Source organism: Camponotus vicinus, unplaced genomic scaffold (assembly GCF_025532165.1).
Source record: "Camponotus vicinus isolate PSW18456_S1 unplaced genomic scaffold, iyCamVici1.0 SCAF_1, whole genome shotgun sequence".
NCBI lineage: Eukaryota > Metazoa > Arthropoda > Insecta > Hymenoptera > Formicidae > Camponotus > Camponotus vicinus.
Window position 1 is genome coordinate 37624071 of NW_028141945.1, and position 24153 is coordinate 37648223.

The 24153-nt window shown below is 30.7% G+C and overlaps 4 protein-coding genes across 10 annotated transcripts in view; 2 read left to right on the forward strand and 2 right to left on the reverse strand.

Annotated features, from left to right (window-relative positions):
• The first annotated feature begins 317 nt into the window (after positions 1-317).
• Positions 318-2669, forward strand: Eif2bepsilon (eukaryotic translation initiation factor 2B subunit epsilon). The gene is made up of 2 exons (XM_083089180.1): positions 318-1177; positions 1306-2669. Exons 1-2 carry the CDS (start codon positions 488-490, stop codon positions 2533-2535), a joined length of 1920 nt encoding a protein of 639 aa, XP_082945306.1. The 5' UTR covers positions 318-487; the 3' UTR covers positions 2536-2669.
• LOC145965503 (rabphilin-3A) lies at positions 2662-14552 on the reverse strand. 6 transcript variants are annotated; one of them, XM_083089162.1, is made up of 11 exons: positions 13947-14369; positions 10724-10831; positions 10099-10234; positions 8611-8752; positions 7117-7635; positions 5547-6106; positions 5286-5482; positions 4534-4793; positions 4310-4456; positions 3437-3857; positions 2662-3004 (listed from the first exon to the last, which is right to left on the reverse strand). In XM_083089162.1, exons 3-11 carry the CDS (start codon positions 10167-10169, stop codon positions 2877-2879), a joined length of 2445 nt encoding a protein of 814 aa, XP_082945288.1. In that variant the 5' UTR covers positions 10170-10234; positions 10724-10831; positions 13947-14369; the 3' UTR covers positions 2662-2876. The 6 variants fall into 6 exon arrangements, with proteins under 6 accessions (XP_082945288.1, XP_082945257.1, XP_082945272.1 ...); XM_083089131.1 differs by having other exon boundaries at positions 10099-10238; positions 13947-14368; XM_083089146.1 differs by having other exon boundaries at positions 10099-10238; positions 10724-10852; positions 13947-14368.
• Positions 14553-16549: 1997 nt separating this feature from the next.
• On the forward strand, positions 16550-19150 carry LOC145976983 (cytochrome b-c1 complex subunit 8). Its single transcript, XM_083108591.1, has 2 exons — positions 16550-16795; positions 18927-19150. The coding sequence occupies exons 1-2, from the start codon at positions 16639-16641 to the stop codon at positions 19019-19021; spliced, it is 252 nt and encodes an 83-aa protein (XP_082964717.1). The 5' UTR covers positions 16550-16638; the 3' UTR covers positions 19022-19150.
• Positions 19151-19574: 424 nt separating this feature from the next.
• Positions 19575-24153, reverse strand: part of LOC145965538 (dynein axonemal heavy chain 1) — an 88886-nt gene continuing 84307 nt past the window's right edge. The window contains exons 53-60 of one of the 2 annotated variants that reach the window (XM_083089193.1): positions 23157-23336; positions 22631-22882; positions 22052-22204; positions 21408-21676; positions 20851-21077; positions 20577-20758; positions 20101-20224; positions 19575-19883 (exon numbers count right to left, since the gene is read on the reverse strand). In XM_083089193.1, coding sequence (XP_082945319.1) covers positions 19666-19883; positions 20101-20224; positions 20577-20758; positions 20851-21077; positions 21408-21676; positions 22052-22204; positions 22631-22882; positions 23157-23336 — 1605 coding nt within the window. In that variant the 3' untranslated portion in view covers positions 19575-19665. The remainder of the gene's footprint in view (positions 19884-20100; positions 20225-20576; positions 20759-20850; positions 21078-21407; positions 21677-22051; positions 22205-22630; positions 22883-23156; positions 23337-24153) is intronic. The other variant, XM_083089201.1, reaches the window with a different exon arrangement.

Here is a 24153-nt window from a genome sequence, read left to right on the forward strand (position 1 = left end):
CTTTTGATTGGCTGTAAGCCACTTTTAGAGGCACTTTTATCGATAAAAGTGCTCCTAAAAGCGGCCTGTAGCCAATCAGAAGGCTTATATGACTTGGGTCCATATTCTGAATCCTCTTTTATTGATAAAAGTGCCTTTAAAAGTGGCTTATAAGCCTTCTGATTGGCTTATAAGCCACTTTTAGAGGCACTTTTATCGATAAAAGAGGATTCAGAATATGGACCTTGGGGCCTGTTCTTTTTAGCTGCACTGCTGCACTAGTGCAATTAGTTAAAGTGAAAGAAAGTATGTTTGTCTCTTTCTAACTTATTGCACTAGTGTAGCAGTGCAGCTAAAAAGAACAGACCCAGTATGAGAGACAATTTGTCTCACAAGTGATATAAATATTTTGTATGCGCATTATTTTCTTGTATTTATAACGCTGTTTTATATATTCGAATTATCGACATTTATGTACGTATGAACTGTTAATACGATACTCAAGACAATGACTTCAAAAATGTGTAAGAAGGATGTTTTGCAAGCTGTCATTCTTGCGGATGATTTTACAACAAGTCTGACTCCATCGCAAAACATATTCCCGAGCATCTTGATGCCGGTAATAAATGTACCGCTGTTCGACTACTTGCTCGAAACGTTGATAAAATCTAGAATACAAGAAGTGTTCCTTTACTGTAGCAGTCATATTGATCTACTAAAGGAATATGTAAAGGTAAAGAATTACAAGGGAACTACAATATCTCTGATCATTTCGGATGGCTGCAGCTCTCTTGGAGATGCTTTGCGAGACATTGATACAAAAGGTTGGATAAGAGGTTACTTTATATTAATTCGTGGAAACACATTTGTCACTACGGATCTTAAATCTCTGCTCAATGCGCATTGCTTGAAAGTTGAGAAAGATAAAGGTGCGACTATGACTATGGTATTACGGAACTTGGGTACAACGAAGAATTCTTGCACGAGTGAGGAAGCCTCTTTGGTTGTATCAGATAAAAGCAGCAATAAAATGCTATATTATACAAAATTAAAAAATAGTGAGAAAAAAGTAAAGTTGGAGTTAAACTGGTTCCTTGATCATAGTGAAATAGAGCTCAATACGTGCTATTTAGACACTCATATTTATTTGTGTTCACCATCTGTTTTACCACTCTTTGCTGATAATTTTGACTTTCAGGTAATTAAAGAATTAGTTTTTTAATATAAAATGTTAAATTTTACATGATTATCTTTAATTGCAATATGCAATATTGTATATTAATAATAAAACAAATATAATTTATCACATTGAAATGTTCTCTTTAGACTATGGATGACTTTATTCGAGGGGTATTGATGAATGAAGAGATATTGGACTCAAGAATTTATTGGCAGCAGTTAGATGTAGAAGATTATGCTTTGCCAATTACGTCATGGAAAGCTTACCATATGCTTACGCATGATATTTTACGTAGACACAGTTTTCCTCTGGTGGCAGATGCTTTCTCTTCATTAAAGAACTTTATATACATGCCACAGAGCACGTACAAACACGAAACTGCTCTTGCTAAGGGTTGTGTACTGGAAAAAGACTGTATTCTTGGACTTAACAGTGTATTAGGAAATAATACTAAAGTTGCAAGATCTGTAATAGCAGACCATTGCATTGTAGGTAGTAATGTTAATATACGTAATTCCTATATCTTTTCAAACGTTAGAATCAAGGATAATTGCACTATTGTAAACAGTATCTTGTTTCCAAATTGTATCGTCAGGTATGGTAGTCAAATAGACGGATGTATATTATGTCCTGAAATTGATGTTGCTGCTCGTAGTCAATACATTGATATAATCGTCGAATCTCAATCCTCTGGTGTATCTAAGACTAAAATGTTAGAACTCGAGGTTAATGATGAATTTTTGTACTTTAAGAACAACAAACTAGCCGAATGTGATAACTGCTCCACAGAATCGTCTAGTAGCGAAGAGGATTCTGAACGTGATTCACCGATCCCGGACGACACGAATATGTTTTTGTCCGAAGTTATCGATAGTCTGTTACGTGGTTATCAGGATAAGCTTAACTGCGAGAATTTAATTCTAGAAATAAACTCTTCAAGATACGCATACAATGTCACCATCCGTGAGGTGACGTACAATGTCATTAAAGCGATTCTCAGTTTGCCTCTACATTATCTTGCCGAAACGAAAACTCCCGTTAATAGCCAGAACTATCAAAAGAATCTAAAAGCCATCATTACTTATTTCAATCCTATTATATTGAATTATGTTAAGAATGAAAATGCGCAAAATGATTGTTTACGCGCTATAGAGGACATTGCTAGTACGACCGACGAGTTGCTGCCATATACACAACACCTGTTGAATCAGTTTTACGATCGCGATATACTGTCGGAAGAGAAAATCTTAGAATGGTATGAATCCACTAGCGAGGATGCGGATGTGCTTCACAGTAAAGTGAGAAATGCCGTCCAGCCATTCATTAAATGGTTGCAAGAGGCGGAGGAAGATTCTACCGAAAGCGATAACGATTAAGAGATATTCTGTCTATCTTTATAAAAGATCGACCTACTATAAAGTAAAAGCTATATGAGTAAGAAAACTGTATATATAATGCACATATAATATATGAACGCATTAAAAGTACAAATACAATTGTAATCGGGGAATACTTGTCTTTATTTCTCGTATCAATCTTTTTATTTTATTTTATAATACTTGATTTTGTTGAGCAACGGTAAATAACGCGGTAAATCGTTAATCCGCGCTAAATACATCATTTCGTATGCATACATGCGTGGGTGTATGACGTCGATAAAGCCCGCATGTTTCGCGCGTGTTTAATCTTGACCTATTCTGGTTCGCTGAGATGAAGCTTATTCCATAGGCACGTCCATCTCCGCCAGGTTGTGCCACGCCAAATGACGATGATCCGGAAATTTGATTGCGTCTATCCAATGCCGCAAACGCGCCCCTTTACTGCCACAACCCAACATGAGGCCGCCTAAAATACATGTGTAGAGACACGTCAAACATATACGCAAGTATTTTATTTGATTAATACAAATAGATTAATAAAATATCAATGAATTTTTTATTATATTGATCAACATTAGTTGTTTAATGTTAAAACATTGAAATTGATTGAGATTGAAATAGATATTTTTTGAAATTCTAATAATATTGATTTATTTATCACAGCTATGATAAGTAGAGAAGAGTCGCTATTTCTCACTTATTAAAATAATAGAGGATTAAATTAATATAATATATACACATAGTAATTTTAAATTAAATTCTGATTGCAAAACACATAATTAATTTATTTAATTCAAGCAGGATTGTGACTCATACTTTTTAGATTGCACATTTTCAAAGTAAGCTCTAGAGTTTAAAAAAGATATGAGACAAAATAATTAACAATAGCTCATACTACCTAAATAATCGTTACTCTTGCCGAAGTCCTTGTCCCATACAGAGAGACATAGCGTCAGCTTCATCAGCTCCGTCAAGCGAGTCGCGAAAACGAACTCTTCGTTCCACTCTGGGTTCAGCGTCTTGCGTTTGATGCTCGTGCTCTGCGAGTTGCGGCCGGCCGTTTTCTTCAGCTTCTTGGCAGTAGCACGAGCGGTCGAGAAATCTAGGAACCGTTGCTGCCGATGATTGTCGGTCGCATCCTCGACGAGGGCTAGCTTGACAAACGGGTCAGAAAACCCGTTGTTGTCCATGGGCAGGAGATTCGTAGCGCGGTGTATAGTGACCAGCAATGCACGTCGACGCGTACAATAGCTCAGGCTTATCTGTATCTGTCCGCGTCCGCTTGAACACATGCCCCAAATTTCCTCTTCGTTGTCTACCTGCATTAAAGTAATCGATGTACTACATACATGTACGTTGATGAAATGCTAATTCGTTTACCTTGTTATTTCGTACTCCATGGGTTGTAACATTTATTTTATGAATAGTTAATGCTTGATTTAAATCTCGCGTTTAAATAAAGTATTTGTTTTCGTCATTAAATATAGTTTTATATATAGAAATTCATTATATAAATTTATTTAAAAAAATTTTAAAACTTATTTTATGACATTTAATTCATAATTAGAATTTTTCAAATTTTTAAATTTTATACAATTTTGTCATGAAATCAAAATCAATATCAACATTGATTAGTGCTTACATATTTTATGATGGAACAATTTTTAGAAATATAATCTAGAAAAATTCTTACAGATACTTTCTATGAATTATATTGAATTTCTAAAATATGAAGAGATTCTTCTTTGTACTTTTTTTGTATTCAACATACCGGATAATGAGCCTGCAGAGGAACCTTGTAATGTTTCGTTTGATATGGTTGTAATTCGTGTAGAGGAAATTTCGCCTCTCCCAGGAAGTCTTGGCCCGATGGGTCGTCCTGGATGATTAAAATGTGCAACGCCTTGCCACTCGAGATCTAGCAAGAGAAAAATTTTTAATATATATTTATTCGCGTGAGTAGATTGATTGATATATTACGATATTGATCTATACATCGGTTTCTGTCGTCCCGTAGAAATTCACCGTCTCGTTGAACTCGGGATCGCGCGTCTTGTGTACCGTTTTTGTTCGCAATCGACTGCTCGTCGCTACCTTTCCGACGGGCAATATATTCAGCTTGCAAAAAGGATCCGCGAGGCCTTGGATGTCCATAGGTATTAAACGACGCGCACGGTCCACTTTGCACTGGAGGCACTGATCGGCCGGGTCGTATCGCAAGGAGACTTCGAGAGTCCCATAGTCTTGTCCCGTCTCTGTTTTTATATCAATATTTAATTTAAAATTCCATTTAAATTAGGATAAACTATTAGTTTTTTTATTGTTATAGCACAGTTCTTTTATGATTGGTCTTTTACTACTAAAATTTTACATTTCTCGTATAATATTTGCAGTAGATTAAAATCTAATAATACCTTGATAAGTTCCAAATATAAATTAATTTAAAAAGAAAATTTGTTATTTGCACTTATTAATAAACTAAAATTCTTTCTTATGATTTATAATACTAGAATCATTTGAGTTTTTCTTTACAAAAACTACTTAAAAAGTTTTGACAAAATGTTCATCAATATACATTCTTTTATTAATAATTTTATAATATAAAACACACTCATAATCAACATTACTGAAAATATAATAATATATATTAAAAAATATTTGTAAAAAATATAATATGAAATTATTTAAAATTGCTGAAGGCCAATAATCTCATAATTTATTTTAGTACTAGTAAGATGATTTTTGACCTTTTGGGTATTCCGGGGTTCTTGATGCCTTGATTTGGCTGTTGCTGCGAGTCCCACTGGAAGAGCTGTCCTGATTCGAGCAGGATTTGTTCGCGTCCCGTTCCGTATTTCTTTCGAGAATCTTGCCCATAGTCTGAAACCGCTTGACCGGCGTGGTCGGCGTCATCGGCGACATTGTTATCGTCGGTGTCTTCAGTCTGTTCAGGGTGGCGATTCCTCGTATAAGTTCAAACCTCCACCCCGCTCGTCATCCTTACTTACCTGAGAGATTGTACCTGAGTGCTCTTCGATCGATCCAGGGAGGTATTAGCGTCCTTGAGATTACTCAAGTTTTCACTATCCTCTTCTTCATCATCGTCGGCTTCGTTGGCCTTTTCGTCGTCGACGAAAATGTTCTCGAAAGACACGTGTTGCTCGGTCTGCAGGCCGCTCGGACTCCTGCCGCTCGTCCTTGATCGAGGGGTGCTGATTGAGCCCGTGGGCGAAAGTCGACTACATTGTGATGCGATCGACAGACAAGACTTGTCCAGCCTGTCGGAACCGGCATCCTCGCGGTATCCCGAAGGCGATAGACCGTTTGGCCTTCCTCGAGGACTTTTCGGCGATGAGGTGCTGGTCGCGGGACTAGAAACTGTCAGTTTGGTAGGGGTGCCTTCTCGATTGCTTGATAGATTCGTTGGCGAGATGGAATGACCGCGAGTTACCGCGAGTCGTCGCGTTGCGTCATCGTCGGACGAAGAGTCCTGGGCATCGGTTGAATCTAAGGATCTGCTTATTGTCCATGTCGACGTCCTGTGACTAGGTCGAGACCACCCACGTTCCTAATATGTAACGTTTTATATTATTATTTATCGATGAAGATCTCAGGAAGAGTTTAAATTTATCGATGATATTGCATTGATATTTCCATCAACACTTTATAGAATATTTTTTACGGTTGAACAATTAACAACATTTGATTCGATTTGTTGCATTCATTAATATTGATAGGAAACTAGCAGAAATGAGCGCAATATGTTAGTATGGCTACCGAAAAAGAGAAAACAAATATTGAGATTCATACATGTAACACATATATATGTCAATATGAAATCAGTGAAACTCGAGTGCCACGTGCATGGATAGATAGTGTTCGATTTCTGTCATATGTAAAACAAGCTTTACGGGAATGTGGTTGCAATGTATTCCAATATCCTGATTGTATCTGCGCTAGTGACGTGTATGAAGACTCGATGGATAAGCAAGAGAATGATCTAATTCTAAATCAATTTTAATTAGTTGAAACTATTTTAAGATCTAATTTTAAGATCAGACATTCGAATATTTTAAATAAGTTTTGAATCTCATTTTTTTATAAAAGAAATCATAAAATAATATAAAAAACATTCTAATCTTGTAAATCATTAAATCATTTAAATCAATATTTGAGATCTTTTTTTAAATCAGTAAGATTAAAATAATTTTTTAATATGGAATTGCCAACAAAATATTTTAAAAAATGACCTATATGAAATAGAAAAAAAAACTATAGATTTGTATAATTAATTTAATTTACAGTATATCAGTTTTTCAGCCTTTCACGAAACAATTTGTATTATGGAATTTTTCACAGAACATGATTTAATTGAAATGCATGATTAAATTTAAATAATTGTTTTTTTAATTCAAGTAAAATAATATTTTTTAGATAGAAAATAATTTTCAGTGCGTCAACAAGTAAGGGAGATAATTAAAATCTTTTTCGAATGTTTAAATTTAGCCGAAAATATAAGTATAGTATAGTTAATATATATGCAATATGAAGAAATCCTTTTTTTATTTATTTCCATACCTTCTTCTCCGGTAGGATATATTTTGGCATGCCTTTGAAAAACCAAGCGCCGCTTTTCTTCCACATCTCTCTGGTCTCGGCACAAATCCGGCAGAGAAACTGCTTCTGCGCGTTGCCATGGGATCTTTGAACGATTCTTTGTACGGCCATTCGTTCCTGAGCGATTCTCATGAGACGCAACGAGCTGCGCGATGAAGCGGTCGCGTCGTTTCTGTCGCCGCTCCCTTTCGGCAGATTAAGCCTCGTGGCCTCGATACCGCACTTCTGGCAGATGTACCTGTGGCAGTCCTTGCAGAGGTTTGCGCTCGCCCCCAGCACTGTGCCGAATTTTTCGCCGCAGAGCGCGCACGAACAGACGCAATGGGCTCCACCGGAGCATCGGCTTCCACAACCGCGTCTCTCGTTCGACCTAGTCGACGTCACGATGCACACGTTCCGCTTCATGTTCTCCAGCCTCTCGACGAGTCTACCGACTCGCTCTTGCTCTGATAGATCCAGAGCCTCGGCTCTTTGTATCACCTGTAGAAACATCAACCATCACTTGGAACCAAAAATCGAAGTCTAATTCTGATAGAATCGTTCAAAAGGCTCTGTTCAACGCGATGCTTCCTTTCTGAGAATTTAAAGATTAGATTATGTAAATCTAATTTTTTCAGTTGTATGAAATTTATTTATTCTGATAGAATCGTTCAAAAGGTTCTGTTCAACGCGATGCTTCCTTTCTGAGAATTTAAAGATTAGATTATGTAAATCTAATTTTTTCAGTTGTATGAAATTTATTTATTCAAGTTTTTAAAAACGTAGACGAGATCATTATCAAGCTTTTCAACTTTTTATTTATGCTGTGCAATACATTTCATGCTAATTACATATTTCATAAAACGTATTATCGCAAATAAATATAATATAATAGAGAATCCATTTCTATTAGAGTATATCGAAGTGACGTTGTTTAATAAATTTTAATTTTGTTTGAAACTATAATTATATATATATATATATATATATATATATATATATATATATATATTAACATAATTATTAACATGATTTTGCGGTTTGAAGATGAAAGGATTAAAGTTATCACATAATCGAATAGATTAAAGAGAAACGTAATTATACTACTACAGACATTTTTAATTACAGAGAAAAGAGCCTTGGAATTATTTAATATCCACATAAATAATCTGGAAATCCCACGGACATTCTTTTGAATATATTAAATATAATGCATATTATTTGCTTAATCATTAAATATGGATGTAAATCATCATATCGCTTTACCATAAATTATTTCAGATTAATGCTTGATATAATCCCAAAATGCTTGTACAATTCCAAATAATAAACATAGTTATTTCTTTCAATGTAATATAATATTTCCTAATGTTGCGAAAGTATTTAGTTTTATCACGTGTCAATAATAACAGAGTCGAAAGAAAAGTTTGAATAATATATTCTGAATTGTGTCGCTTTATTATGAGAGACGTTTACCTGAATAATACTTTGTCGTTCATCTTCACTAAGCAAAAAGGGTTGTCCGCAACGATTGGAACCACTTATATAAGAATTTGGATATTCTCCCCATCCATGAGATTCGAAAGATCCCGTTTTCACGGACCATCCTGTTCGCAATCTGTATAAATTCAATTATTTATTACATATGTATGTATATTGCATATATAAATTGTTAAAATTTATTATTTATAAATATTTTATAATTTATTTGCAGTATTAATATAATGGAAATTATATTCTCTACAAACATATTTCTTATAATAGAATTTATTCACGAGACGGATCTGGATGTGTCAATTTACAGATAATTTTTTGTGATGTGTTTTTTTTATATTTTAATAAATTCTAGATACGTTATAATTAATAAAAATAAAAAAACGTTACTTTTTATAAATGCTTTTTTATATGTTTAGAGATTGAAACAAATTCTTACATTAATTTCTGTAGCGTAAATTTTTATTAATAATTTGTGATTGCTTTTTTGACTAATACTTGATAAATATTATAAAATCATTGAGAAGAATATTCTTTTCTAACTTTCTTTTAAAAGAAAAAGAAAGAGATAGAAACAAAGCTGAATAAAACGTATCAAGATCAAATTTTGAGAGTTTACTTTTTATATCCAACAAATAATCTCTTTAAATTCAAGTATTACTCAAAATTTTTGAAGTTTCTCCGAAGGGTAAAATAATCTCTTCATAACGAGCACGATGATTTTACTCTAAAAAATGTCAAAGAGTGACATCCTACAAAAAGTTTTTCTGAAGAGAATTTTTCAGTATAAATATAATCCAACAGTTTAAATTTTCTTAACAGGTCTTCGACAAAATTTAGCATATTGATTTTTTCAATTAGTGAAATTTTTAAACTTTAGTTAAATTATTTGTTATTTGCAGATTTTAGCGATTTTACTATTTTTTGGCCGTTCTTTACAAATTGTAAAATATCTCTTTCTTATATATTATTAAATATAATTTCTAAAAATTTCATTGTATGCTACATTCTTCTATAATTGTAATAAATTGAATATCGCGTATACATATAAATATAAATTATTTTATATAGCACTAATACACTAATCAATAATAAAATATAACAAAAAATGTAATATATATAATTTTATTTTTGTCAAATTATAAAAATGTAAAAGTTAGAAACATAAACTACAATTCATATAAAATAAAATTAAAAATATAAAACTTTTATATCAAAAATATTTTATATATATTTTGGCAATATTTGTTCCAGATCAAAGAGTTATTTCAATCCTGAATACATTTGAGAAAACATTTATAAAAAAAATTGTCTTTTACATTTTTATCTATTATATTTTACATGTCAAAAAAATACTCTTTTGTTTTTTTTTTGTTAGATATGAGAAAATTGTTTTAATTCGCGTATTTACTTATAGGTATTGGCTTTTACTTTGAAAATAATATGCTAAAAATAAATTTTTGAACTCACTTTGCTCGCAACGCCAAATGCCGATCGTTCGGACAAACCCACCTGCCGCCTCGTGTTATTGGTTCATCCATTTCACTGGGAGTTATTTTATTTGTATCGTATCGTTTATTTTAATTGCTTTGCGCGGAATTTCAGTCTGTCTACAACAATAAAGATATGCGACAATATACAAATATTTATATATGCACAGTTTACAAGACTATCTTTGTGTTGTTTATTGCTTCTGAAAAAAATTTATATTATATTTCTTAATTTATATTAACGTTAAATGCTATATTAATGTTATTCTAATTTTAAAAATTGCTTATGTTATATAAAACATTATATTATTATATTATACGTGTTATGCATTGTTATATTACATTGTCTTCAACTAATAATTAGACAATCATATTTAATATTGAATATGAAATATGAATACTAGATTTCTAGTTATGGATTCTAATTGTATTTAAATTTATATACACATAATAAAAAATAGATTGCTGTATTATGTTGTAATTAAAAATATCATCACTTTTCTAATATAGCAATATTTTATCTAAAAACCAATGCAGAAAGATATAAAGAACACAAGAAAAATTATGAGTAAGTCATTAAAATTACATTAAAATTAATCACTAACCTTTCATTTGATAACTATCATTTGTAGAAAAATATCATAGTAGCTGGAAGCCGCATGAAAACTTTGTCCTTTTCCCAAGCAAATTGAAGTAGCACTTAGTGGGTTCCTCTGCGACATTAATTGTTTTTTCTTCAAACACAATTTCGAATTCAATTAAGAATATGTAAATAACAAAGAATATGTATTTTACGTGTGTGTGTTTCTTAATAATATTTTTATTTACATCTTCTATTTATATATTTTGTATTTCTTTTTATAATTATCAAAAGCATTTGATATGTAGTCAGTTTAATTCTTTCTTAATATTTTTATCGTTGTAAGCACAATGAAATTTATTTAATAGAGCATAAGCGTATAGATTTAATAATGATGGATATATATAACGATAGATATAATAATGATAGATATTTTTTCCATTTCAGGCTAAATCTTTTTTCTTCAAGACTTTTTTCTTTTTCTTTCAAGAATAATTTCCTGGGTAACATTTGGATAAAATATAAATAATAATTATGAAATATAAATGTAATATGTAAATAAAATAAATTTTTCACAATACACACACATATACACATACATGCACACGTAGTTTATATGGGATAGCATAGAAACTCATGCTGAAATAAGCTTAGTAACGGCACTTATATCATTTCCCTATGGATATTTCGCAATTAAATAGAAATTCTAATTTCGTGTTACAACGTAATCCAACTCGTCAACAGCTCCACCATTTATGAATATTAACGTGTCAAGTTTGTGCGGATGTATCGATATATATATATCGTGAATTATTATCTTTCTTCCGTCTCCTAGTTTCGGCGATATCAGTTGAAACAGATTTTTTCGGGCGTGGGAGTTGTACATCGCCCACGTTCTCTCACTTATTTTCCTCGATCTAATTTTTCTATCCTGCTGAGCCTTGAAAAATGAGAAATATTCAGGGAACGACGATAGGAATGTGCGACCGAGTATGCACTGCGAATCGGAAATCTGGTATCGCTGGCCACAAACATGACTCCGAAATGCTTCCGCACGGCGATGTTATCGCATTTCGATAATAATGGGTTTTGCATGCGAGTTGTCACATATTTATCGGATTTTTAGGGTAAAATGGAAGAAACATGATATTCATATGAGTCACAACAAACGGAACGATATGACATTTTCGCCTATTTTGAGAAAAAAAATCAATATATACGTAAAAAGATTCAATCAGGGATTCTTATATATTGCAATGTGTTAGCATATGTCGGCAATATTGCTTTTTATAAGAAAACTTCAAGTCACCCGATATATAAGGAATTTATGTGAAAACGTAGGAAATAATGTGTGTTATCATGCTTCTATCAAGGTAAGGCGAATACAAGAAAAATATTTTACACGAACTTTGTTCACCTTGCTCGAACTTAGTTCGAACTTCAACTCACGAAGTAGTATAAATCGATGATTGTCTTTCCAGCGCAACATTGGTATTATATTATCAGATATATAATATTTGTATCAACTCTTTTAAATAACTTTTGTGTCATCATTTACTTCATTGTTTTATGATGTTGTAATGTTAGCAAATGTAAAGTTGGCTTTGAATATAATCTTTATATACTCATAATACGTATATGAAAATTGTTTGTAATGTCTGTTATCGTTAATAAAGGTATTTCAAAGGTATACGCACTGACATATATCTTGATTCAAAGGCAGCTTATCTATTGTTAAATTACTTTAATAATGCGTTACTGCAGGCGACTTTAAAATCACTGTCATTTCAAACAATGTTATCAATATAAAAAGTATAATTATTAAAAAATAGATAGAAATATTAAGTCTTGTTTTAAATAAAACGTGTTTGATACGCTTTAATTAATTCATTAATATAAATTACATTGTTTACAATTACAAATTGCTAATGCGTGCGCGCGTGTGATGGAAGAAAAGAAAAGAATCCACAATTTTCTGTAGTACATGTGCTAGAATCTTTCGTATTCGGTACGTACGCAATCGTATAAATGCAAATTCGCGAGATGCAAGTTCCTGGGGAAAATTCAATAAACTCGTCGCGCCGTCTTACTATCTACTACCATTGTTCATCGCGCGCGCGACACGCTATCATATGGTTCACCGCGGTAAAGGGAACAAAGGAACTTTCAACGAAAGTGGCTATATTTGCTCCGGAGAATCGATACTCTCATGGTGCATATCTCACAGCTCTCTCAAGTCTTTTACATCTTTTTTATTATGGCGGCGCGTATGTGTCGCGCTCGCGTTGCATTAAAAAAGGAGCAAAGTTACTGGAAAATGCAGACCAAAGAGCGCTCGCACGATGTTCCGGCACGCGATATAAAAAGGCAAAAGAGATGGAGAGAGACATGTATGTATATTGAAGTGGCTGACGAGATTTTTCCGCCGGTATAAACGTTCTATTTTTCTCAACAGCTATTTGCTGCGTGACAGATGGTCGTATCGTAAAAAGAGAAAGAAAAGGAAAGAAAAGAAAAGAACCGAATCGAGTGCGATTGCGTTATGTCGATGTTGGCGATCAATCGACGAAGCTCGTGACGCGCGTATCAATATTGTGTATCGCTAGCGTTGAGCGCACATCGGCTTATTAATAACGAAAACTACCGTAACATCCCCCACGATGACCTGTTATAAGCCTCGTAATTAAGTAATTCAGTCCGCTCGGTCACGCTACGCACATAAATTATGCAGAGTTTGCGTAATACGGTATATTTCGTCATGAATTTTTTTAGCTACATCGAAATTATCAATAGGGCTGATTAAATATTATTATAAATGCGTTTTTTTTCCACATTTATCGATACGCATAATACACTTTATAATATATGGATAAGATTATAAAAATAACAAGAAACAGTATTCCATATGTCGAAATTACTATATGTTACTTTGACATATGGGTTCAATAGGATTTACGTCCTCTGAATTTAAATATTGAAATGCCATTGAGATAATTATCATATTCTTTGAAAATTCTTTAAAACTATTATTTGAAAATATATAAAAGATTTTCGAATCACATGTTAAATTGCAAAAAATATAGACAGGAATTTGATATAACATCATATGCAACTGGTATATCAATACAGTATTAATATATGATCAGATATTGCGAGAGGAAAATTTTAATCGTGTTCGATATCGACTACAAAAGACGCGATGAAATAGTTGCGGAAGAGAAAAAAAAAAGGTAAGAGAGAGAACTCACGTCAGAGTCGGGCGCTTGCAACAGGCTGCAACTGCTCGCGTCGGCGCGCGTGCGGTCAATTGCTCTTGGCGGCTCGTGCTCTTCGTCAATTAACTATCGCCGTTAATTAGTACGCGCTCTCCCTTGGGTCCCGGCAACACTCGATAATCGCGCGAAATCGCACCGGTCCGTCGGGAAACCCTATGGCGAGCTGCCGCCACGATATCCGCCAACTGACAAGCGGGTGCTGACTGGATACTGCTGCTGGTGTATGGTGTGTAGTCGCCACTACCTCAGTAACTGAGTCGCGCGCGCGGCTCAACTCGGCGGAAGAGCGGCGAAGGGTAGAAGGTTGGCTGGGTGGAAGGGTGCGAAAGCTCTCCTCGCTCGTACGGTCCGCAGGGATGTATCAAGCTGCCAAGCGTAGAGAGAGAGAGAGAGAGAGAGAGAGAGGAGAGATAGGAAGGAAGCGGATGGTGGGAGAGGGTGGTCAGGTGAAAGTTGCGGAGGCGTCGGAGAGTGGAAAAGAAAGGGAAAGAGAGAGAGAGGGCTAATAAAGAGAGGGATTGTCGGGCGCAACAGGCATGGATATAGATAAAACCGAACGGAGACATATGTCGTGCCTCGTCGTCATCGTCGTCATCGTCCTCGGCTCTTTATCATGATCAAAACTGTCCCGCGTGTACTGATACTTTTTAGCGTATCAACCGAGACTAGATAATCGTGCAAATTGAACGGCGCGTGGCGGCCAAGAAGTAGGACATTCCACGATGAATACAATGGCAAACGCTCTTTACAAACCGTAGTAATTTTGTCAAATGCATTCGAAGAAAATTTGCGAGAAATATTCAACTTTTCACTGAATCACTTCCTAAGTATATACATATATTTTTTCTATTATATAAAATCATTATATATTTTTAATTATCACAAATAATGAGAACACATATATAAATTACACGACAATCGATTGTGCTTGTTTATCATTAATCTTTGGCCCGTTGATCGAGACTCTATTTCTGCGACTCTGGAGATTGACATGATGGTGTTGAAAGACGGGGACTGAAATGTATATAAAGCAGATTCTCGTACGTCACGCGCGACCAGGTGTAAACTTCGCAATCGCGTCCCGATTGTCTCTCGTAACGCGCTTGCAAACGACACGCTTGCCGCCGTGCATGCCGCTCGAGGCAAACAGGTGTCCTTGTGCTATATCGTACTTATTGACGTCGCACTTCGCAGTTGCCGAACTAGTCTGGACCCGGAGGGTCGATGATCAGGAAAAGCCCGACTTTCTCACGGGCTTGCGGGATTCTAGGTCACGCAGCGAAAATTTTACCTACCTTGTAAGCATGCGCCGATTTTGCCACGTGCCGGTTCATGTTCTTGTCATTCTTCTCTCACAGAGAGAGCAGTGAAAAAATATTTTATTGAAATTATATCTGTGTCCTAGGAAACAATACTCGGAGCGATAAAGCACACCGGAAAAGAGTATATCACGATGATGGAAATAGTTTGCCGGATAAATCTGATTGGAAAAAAGATTATTTACGCGAGCTGTGTTCAAAGAGATTTTTACTTCTTATTGTATATAAATATATGCATTGCGCGACATAATAAACATAAACAAAAGAGATTATATATTACTTTTATTATTTTTTTCTGTTATAAAAATTGCATCAATAATAATATGCATCAATAATAATATCCACCATAATAACATCCACAGTAAAAGGATAAAGTTTGCAGTAATAATGATAATATTAGAAAGAAAATATTATAATATTATATAATGAAAAAAATATATTATAATATTATAATATTAATATAAATGAATATACCTTGTTATTTAGAAAAGTTGTTATGTTCAGTTATTTATACAAGCTCAGAAAAATACATTAAAACGTTTTATAATAATGCTTGACTTACAATTAGTTAATAAAGGCCATTTATAAAATAAATATACGTAAATACTAAAAAACGTCAATTTTAACATTTTACGCGCATTACAATATATTCCTCTTGACAATGAGCATGTTCAAATTATCTATCATATTTAGTAGCATCTGTAGCACAGTAAAAAAAATTTAATTTTCTAGACACAAGTGTAAAGATATAAAAGTTGGAGAACTGAAAAGCGCTTTGATTAATGTATTTAAAAATATAAATTAAGGCCAATTTTAATTAATCCCCCATTTTTCATCATAAAAAATTAGGAAGTAACGAAGCATTATTTAAAACATTTTAATAAAGTTATGTATTCATAATCTAATTCTTTAAGAAATAAATTGATAGATCAGTTGATTTCTCGATTTCATCGAGACATATTTTAATTTCTTAGAATCACTTCAATAAGAGAAGATTTTTCTATAAGAGAAGATAGTAAGATTGTGCGCTAATATGCATAACCTTTTGTTGGAAATCCAGGATTTGATGTATATCATCTTATGATGGCATAAGAGATTTCTTCCATATCATTATACTCTTAGGTCTAGCTTTTCCGATATTATCTTTTGATAATAGTTGAATGAATTTTAATGATATAGTTTTAATTTTCAATTAAATGCGCTTTACGATTTACGATATGTTCAATTTGCAATTGTTTTTTTTTTGTCAAAATAAAAGAAATGTTATAGAAGGCAATGACAGCAAGAAATTAAAAGTCAAAGATAATTTATAATTTCTTGATCTGTTTTATTGTGATTCATGCAAAATGGGTTTGCAGTTCGGCAATTTACCAATTCGGATTCGTAGAGTTGTATATTATGGTTTATCACCCATGGAGCAACGGGCTTGGGCAAAATCAGTGACACATGGAATACCTAATTTGATAAATAGAGCGATATGTGCACTCCCGACGATGCTTCCAGGTATATATTTATAAAGCTAAATGAAAAGCTAATAAAATGTGAAAAGCTAATAAAAAATAGAAGAAACACGAAAACGTAATGTTATCTTATTTATCGATTCTATAATTTATTAATTTTTTTGAAACCGAATCATTAATCACTTAAGCTGTTCAAAGAGATTTCTATTTTTTGTTGCATATAAATATATACATACATTGCGCAATATAATATATGTAAACGAAGAGATTATGTAATGCTTTTATTTTTTTTTCTATTATTTTATTATTTATATATTAACATATTTTTAATGATTTGTCTTATCTTCCATATAATTTCAAATATATCAATGTTTATTATTAAAATATCTTGTTTAATCCCTCGTTTTTAATCAGCATCTTTTAATTAGCTAAATTTACTCAATCTCTTTACTCTTAATTTTTTTCTAAAATTAAAATAATATTAATGATATTTTGTGTGTGTATATATAATATTTTAAATGTAAAGGAAAGTAAGATAAGTTAAAAATAAGTAGATTTCGTGTCGAAATCCGGATTCTCTAATAAAATCGCCGCTGAGATTGCAGCGCGTTAAAAGTAGGCCACCGAAATCAGCTGATAGTATGTGTACATAATCCAATTTTCTAGCATATTCATTCATAGATATGAATGATATGCAAATGTATCAAAAATTTTATATAACTGTAACTTAGCGAAAAATTATCATTCAAATATTAGACAAAGATGGATCCATTACGAAATTTTTCTCGCACATGTGTTCGTTTATTCTTACAAGCCGCTTAATGTAATAGTAGCTCAATTTTGTGAAGATTTATTTTAAGATGAATAAAGATTGATTGAATATTCAAATAACTTCCACAGTAATTCTATATTAATATTGCACATATTATTGTTTCTATAAAACTGCAATGTTGAAAATTTTTAATTAGTAACAGAGATGCAAACCGATAAAAAATAGCATTTATATACCAAAATTTTAATTTTATATTATGTAATAAATAAAAGAATCTGTCGTTATAAATATCAATATGATATCAAACAATGTATGAGCATTTATTTTTGATTTTCATACATGCATTGGTGCGTAATATAATACGAGATAAGCAAAAAAGGTGCACGATAAAAGCACACACTTGATCGGCGGAAATACACTGGGATGCTTGTTATAGAGACAACAAAAGTCAATTTATAAAATCAATATAATTGTTCTTTATGACGTCACATTTATTTGTAGCAATATATGTATATATATATTTTTTTGTCAGCTCGTTTTTTAAACTATCTATAATTCACGTCTAGATTGAGAAATACTAATATATAAATATATTTAATATTTATTTTAATTTCCGGATTTATAATTGAGAAATTAAAGCTTTATATAACATTTAATAATTTTTCTGTAGACAATATATTAATAAAACTTTTAGCATTTAAATAGTGATATAATCTTTGAAATCCCTATATTTTAAACAAATTTAAATCATTGTTACTATCGAAAAAATCATAAATTGAAAAGATTGTAGATAAATATACTTATTGCATCATTTTTGTTGAGGACAATAAGAAGATATTTTGTATTATCATATTTCACATATTTCGAAATAGAAATTTTACTCTTTTTCTATTAAAACTGTTCTTTAATTTTCAATAGTACTTTTATAAATCACTATTTTATAGTATGTACCTCTAGAATATAACTTACGTACAGATTTTTCTCCACTCTCTCTTTTCTTTTTCTTATAATTGTAATATTTATTTCTACAAATAGAAAAGAACAAAATAAATAGAAAAGAAAGAATAATAAATTAGAAAAAGAATAAATTAAAAAAGAATTTAACTTACTCTATAAAAAAAGAATGAAAACTTACTCTATAAAATTCGATTATTCTATTTTAATAATTTCTTCATTATTTTCTATAATAAAACTTTTAAAATTTTATGATGCACCAATATTATTTTATAACGCTTGATATATGTCTAGAATTTTAAGTTTTATTTTTACCATTATTTTAATTTACTGAATTTATATAATAGAATTATTTATATATTTTATTGAATTGAATTTTATTGAATGGAATTACATATTTTATTCTCTTTGTTAGTGATTATTCTCGATTGTATGTTTTTCGTTTTAGGTTTTATAATGTCGGCTGTGGTATATAAATGGTCTAATGCAGAATATGAGCGATATAATCGCAAGGATCCCAAATTATACGAGAACGACAAATAAATGCAAGAATTAATTAAGCTATTTTTAAAGTTGACAAATGTTTCATGTTAAAACTTGATATTATTGTCTTTAAAATTATTTCTAGAAAATTAAAAGTCTACTGAAAATAATAAAAATTAAAAATCTAATAAAAAGAAATATAGAAAGAAATATTATTTCTTGCCATTTATATTATTCTTACGCATTTATATTATACACTTTCGTTTTTATATTACACATATAATATATTAAAATAATTAAATAATAAAATTTCAATAATTTTTTGACAAGATATTAACAAAAAGTAAACTGCTAATATGATTTATGTACATTTAATTACATGCATATAATTATGCGATAGTATTACTATATTATTAGCTACTAGTTGTAATAATGTACGGAGAGCAAATTTATAATTACTTAATGATTTATGAAGTAATTATAAATTTAATTGAAGCTTGTGTGTACATATATTGCATATTTCTGAATAGAGAGAATAATAACAATATTTGAAATGTTTCCTCCCTATGTTTTATCTGTGAAATACTATTTGACAATAAAAAATTTATTTGATACATTTATTGATTACAAAATCAATAACATATGCTTTATTTTTCGTCATATCACAAGTCATAAATTATATGACATATAGGGACAGAGAAATGTTAATAGTCTAAGGCACATATCAATGCCACTCCTCTTTTTATCCAGTGCGATTGTGGTTTATCAGCAGGAATTTCCATTGCTAGAATGAAGTTTGTGGAATGTCCCGTTGTTGTTAAAGTTCCAGAGCGCTCGATAGTTTTATATACAGGACATATATAAATACCATGCGATGGAATTATATGATTAATTTCTGGTAATAGAAGGATTGGCGGCATATCTGGAATAACAGATAATATTATATATCATCTGAATGAGGTCCAGAGCGCAGTTAAATAATTTGTAATATACTTAATAAATATATAAATAATACAAAAAGCTTTGAAAAACAAAATTACTTATATTTTTTAAGCTTAATAATTTGTTTAGTAAAATTTCATATATTAATGTAAAATATTAATGTATCTGTATGATAAGAGATTATTAAAATATTTAACCAGTAAATAATTCCTTTGGCAAAGATTCTATGAGATAATTTCCATTCCATCGACAACCTTCTAAGAAAAGACCATAAATAATACAACCATCCGATAGTTTTTGTTTTGGCTTAGAAATTAAAACCTGTAACATGTAGCATTGCGTGTAACACATTGATTTTTAAAGAGATACGATTTAAAATAATTTCTTGAGAAATAATATTGATTTAAATCTTAAATTTAATAAAATTAATTAGTTACAAGTTAATTGTTAATATTTAAATCAAACATATATTAATTTTAACATATGTATAATATATTAGTATTGTAAATTAGAATTTATGTGTATATTTGATTACTATTTATATTGAATAAATTTCTCCAAAAGCTTAAAGAACATTGAATTATCATTAATCTCTATTTTACTGTAATTATTATATATTGTGCGTCACGTCACGTTGACCAATTAATCGATTAATTACAGACTGTAGGCGTACCTTGTAACTAAAATCGATCGTGTCAATAGATACTATGTGTTTCCGCGCGAAGTTTTGTAATGTGCCAGTTAAAAAGGCTTGAGGAAAATAGAAACCTGATATCCAAAATGCAGACGGTATACCATGATCTCGCCAATCACTTATAAATCTAATCCTGTCTTTTAAATCGAGGAACCATGCGGCTAATAAAAATAATAAAATATATTTAATATAACTGTAGATTAAGTAAAAATTATAATAAATTATTAAATTTATAGTTAACATATTTTTCTACCTAAAGATTTTAGAGAAGGATAACTTTTATTTTGCCAATTCGCGGGTATTTTATTGTTAACAAGACTAATAGCCATCATTTCGAGTTGTTCTGACATAATAATTGAGCCTTTTAAAGTTTTTAAAAGATTTTGCAACGTTGATTGCACGATTTCGAGTAAGTCATTGTACCGTTTGGCTTCTTGCAGTAATACGGTATTAAAAGATTCTTCGTATGATATAGGATATCTGTAATTCAATTTATTACACTTAGAAAATTCTATTTTTTTATATTAATTTATTTATGTATGTGTTATGGTTTTAAAAACATTTCAGAATTTTGTTTCTTTTTGTTTCTTTATTATAATATATATGAAAATATATTAGAAAATAGAATATATGTTACGAGATGATCATTTTTTACTATATATTTTAGAAATTATATAAAAATATACATATATTTTATGTGTTGGAAAATAAAAATCACAAAAGTTTGTTATTTTAAATTATAAAGAAGTTTCACTTTAAAAGCATATTAAAATATAAAATTTTAGATATCCGGATAATGATGTTCAATACCTCGCTTGCATTGTGATTAAATCAAATAGTTCGGGCATCGTGGCCAACATATTGTTGATTATTTGGATTGTTATTTCCTCGCTACTTGCAGTTGCAATATCGAGTTCTCTGGGCTGAATGCTTAACAAAGTTGCGAGACAGATATACGTTTCTGCTTGAGCGCATGTTATATCGGCGTTTGAATGCATGCCAAACAGTGACGGGTTGTCGTTTAAAGGAAGACCCTTTATATACTCTAGATAATCGTTGAATGACGCTGCAGCTGGTAGCTTCATATATAAAAAGTAACAGATGAGATTGTGATAAGAAGATAAAAACATGATTAATAATAGTTTCTTATAAATTTATAAATGCTTTTATATTGTGAGAAGCTATATAATGTATAAATTTTGAAAATATGTAAAAAGGAATAAATAGTCTTTTACTGCTGATGATCTAAATTTCAAACTATATTAACTTTAAAATCATAAATTTTTAAATAAGAAAGAAGAAATTAAATATTTATTATATTGCTTTTGTCAGATTATTTATCTTAAAAGATATTTTAATTTCTTCAAGAATTATCATAGTTTAAAACTTATAGGTTCTTAATTTACATTACAAGTATATTTTAAAATATATTTATCATTTGAATATATGTATACCTGATGATAAATATTTTGTTCGTCAAATTGATAATCTGGGGAGAGAACATTGGCATTATAGTAATCTTCGAGAAGTGTTAGAACACATCGGTGATCCCAATCGTCTGTTATTCGTCCACCGTAATTAATATGTCCAGCAGTATATTTGAGAACCTTTTTTATGTTTGAACCATTATTTAAAAGTAAAAAATTTTATTTATTTAACATATAAATTAAATTCTCTCCAAGATATCGATTAAGAAGAAAAAGTTTTAAATTTTTAAATTTTTTAAAATTTCTTGAAATTTTTTGTATAAATTATTGTATAAATTGTATATTGCAAAGGTAGTGTCAAGATATTTTATTCAGTATAATATTATATAAAAAATTGCAATAATTTAAAGTTAAATTTTTTGAATATCGTAATATATGAAGTCACGTATTTAATATACCGATTTTATATTTACGAGTAAAAATATGAAAGTATCATTTCTTTCTCTTTTATATTAGTTCCGCAATACTTTTGCGAAGAAAGAGAAAATGATTGAAATACGAATGCTTTGAGCTCTGCTTCTCTAGTTTACTTTATCGATTTTTTACCTTAAAGGGTAAAGTATCATATTCCATAAGAAACATGTGTAATTGCGACAAGCATGTAGCTAAATCTCCGCTTGTAAATTCGTAGGATACATTGAAGCCAAGAGAACCGAATTTTCGTCTCTCGAGGAGTACGGAATGGAACATGCAAAGCGAGAATATAAGCCACTTGAATAGCGAAGCTTTTGGATGATCGGATTGCAGAAGCTCTTGCATTTCTGTCACTTGTGTCAGATATGCACAGAGCATATTTGCCTATGTTAAAAATACGGACAAAAATAAAGGAAATTTTACAATACAATGTCAACATATAATATGAGAACATGCTTTTACTTTTATTTTTTTTATATTGTAAAATAATGATTTTTTTATATTTTTAATGCAAAATTACATACATTGTGAAAAATGTGTTTGTAATGTATTTACAAAAAATTTTTTTAACTAAAAGTAAAAATAAAGTAATTCTAAAAAGTTATCTAAAAAGTTTATTTTGAAGTTTTACACAAAAATGACGATGTAATATTGATACCTTTATACCTCGCGGTGGTTCTATCGTCATTTTGTTGCTGTTTTGAAGAATATTGACGGGAAAATTGGGAGAGGGTGAGGATGTCAACCACAATCGAAAATCTCGGTGAATATTTTCCTGTAATAATGTTTCAACGAGAGATTCGAGTTGTGGCATCCAACTTGGTGCCAAGTGACAATTCTGCAAAAAGAGAAAAGTTTATATTATCATTAAATTAATAAAATGAACTATTATTATTAAATTAATATTTATTTTTTATACATATACATCAAATATGTTTCTATTTTTTTTATATAATTGTTTAATATATATTTTGGTAGTCATTTAATAATATTGTTAAATTAATCTTTTTGCATATATAATATTACAGCACTATTTTTATATATACATATTTTTTAATATTTTCAATTTGTGCCATATTTTATATGAAAAAGACACATTATTTGAAGATGTCTAAAAATTTAAAAAAGTAGCGGATATATTGGATATCCGGAAATTCCGGACATGTCATAAAAAATTGCATATTAGAGAATCGAGGAACTAACGTTATTAATTATCGTTAATGAATAATTAATGCTTTTAAATATTCAGATCAAGTAATATTGTCTCTCCTATAATATTAATTTCACGTGTGTAATATATAGTAATAAGTTCAGTTATTTCGTTGAATGTAAAATTTTGCTACCTCCTGTTTTCTCTTTATCATTATAATATTATGAGCACATTATGCAGCGCAATAAATTATTTCTCTGATTCTTCTGTTTCATATATTATCAAAATGAGATATTTTTTCCTTTATCATTACATTCTATTTTGTCGTATAAAAAAGATCAAATTTTCATATTATATAAGAAGCTTAGTATTTTGAATATATTATTATATGCTGATCACGAGATTTATATATTCCTGTACTTTCAAAATAAATAAAATAGGTTTTAATAGTATTTTCATATTATTTTGATTTTAATGTGTAATATAATATATGCAATATATAATA

Coding starts and splice junctions, on each gene's coding strand:
- Eif2bepsilon (XM_083089180.1), top strand. CDS start 488: ATGACTTCAAAAATGTGTAAGAAGGATGTTTTGCAAGCTGTCATTCTT. Junction 1,178..1,305: donor CTGATAATTTTGACTTTCAG/GTAATTAAAGAA, acceptor TGTTCTCTTTAG/ACTATGGATGACTTTATTCG.
- LOC145965503 (XM_083089162.1), bottom strand. CDS start 10,169: ATGGATGAACCAATAACACGAGGCGGCAGGTGGGTTTGTCCGAACGAT. Junction 7,636..8,610: donor AACGACAAAGTATTATTCAG/GTAAACGTCTCT, acceptor ATGTTTCTACAG/GTGATACAAAGAGCCGAGGC. Junction 3,005..3,436: donor CAAGAGTAACGATTATTTAG/GTAGTATGAGCT, acceptor CATGTATTTTAG/GCGGCCTCATGTTGGGTTGT.
- LOC145976983 (XM_083108591.1), top strand. CDS start 16,639: ATGGGTTTGCAGTTCGGCAATTTACCAATTCGGATTCGTAGAGTTGTA. Junction 16,796..18,926: donor ACTCCCGACGATGCTTCCAG/GTATATATTTAT, acceptor TTTTCGTTTTAG/GTTTTATAATGTCGGCTGTG.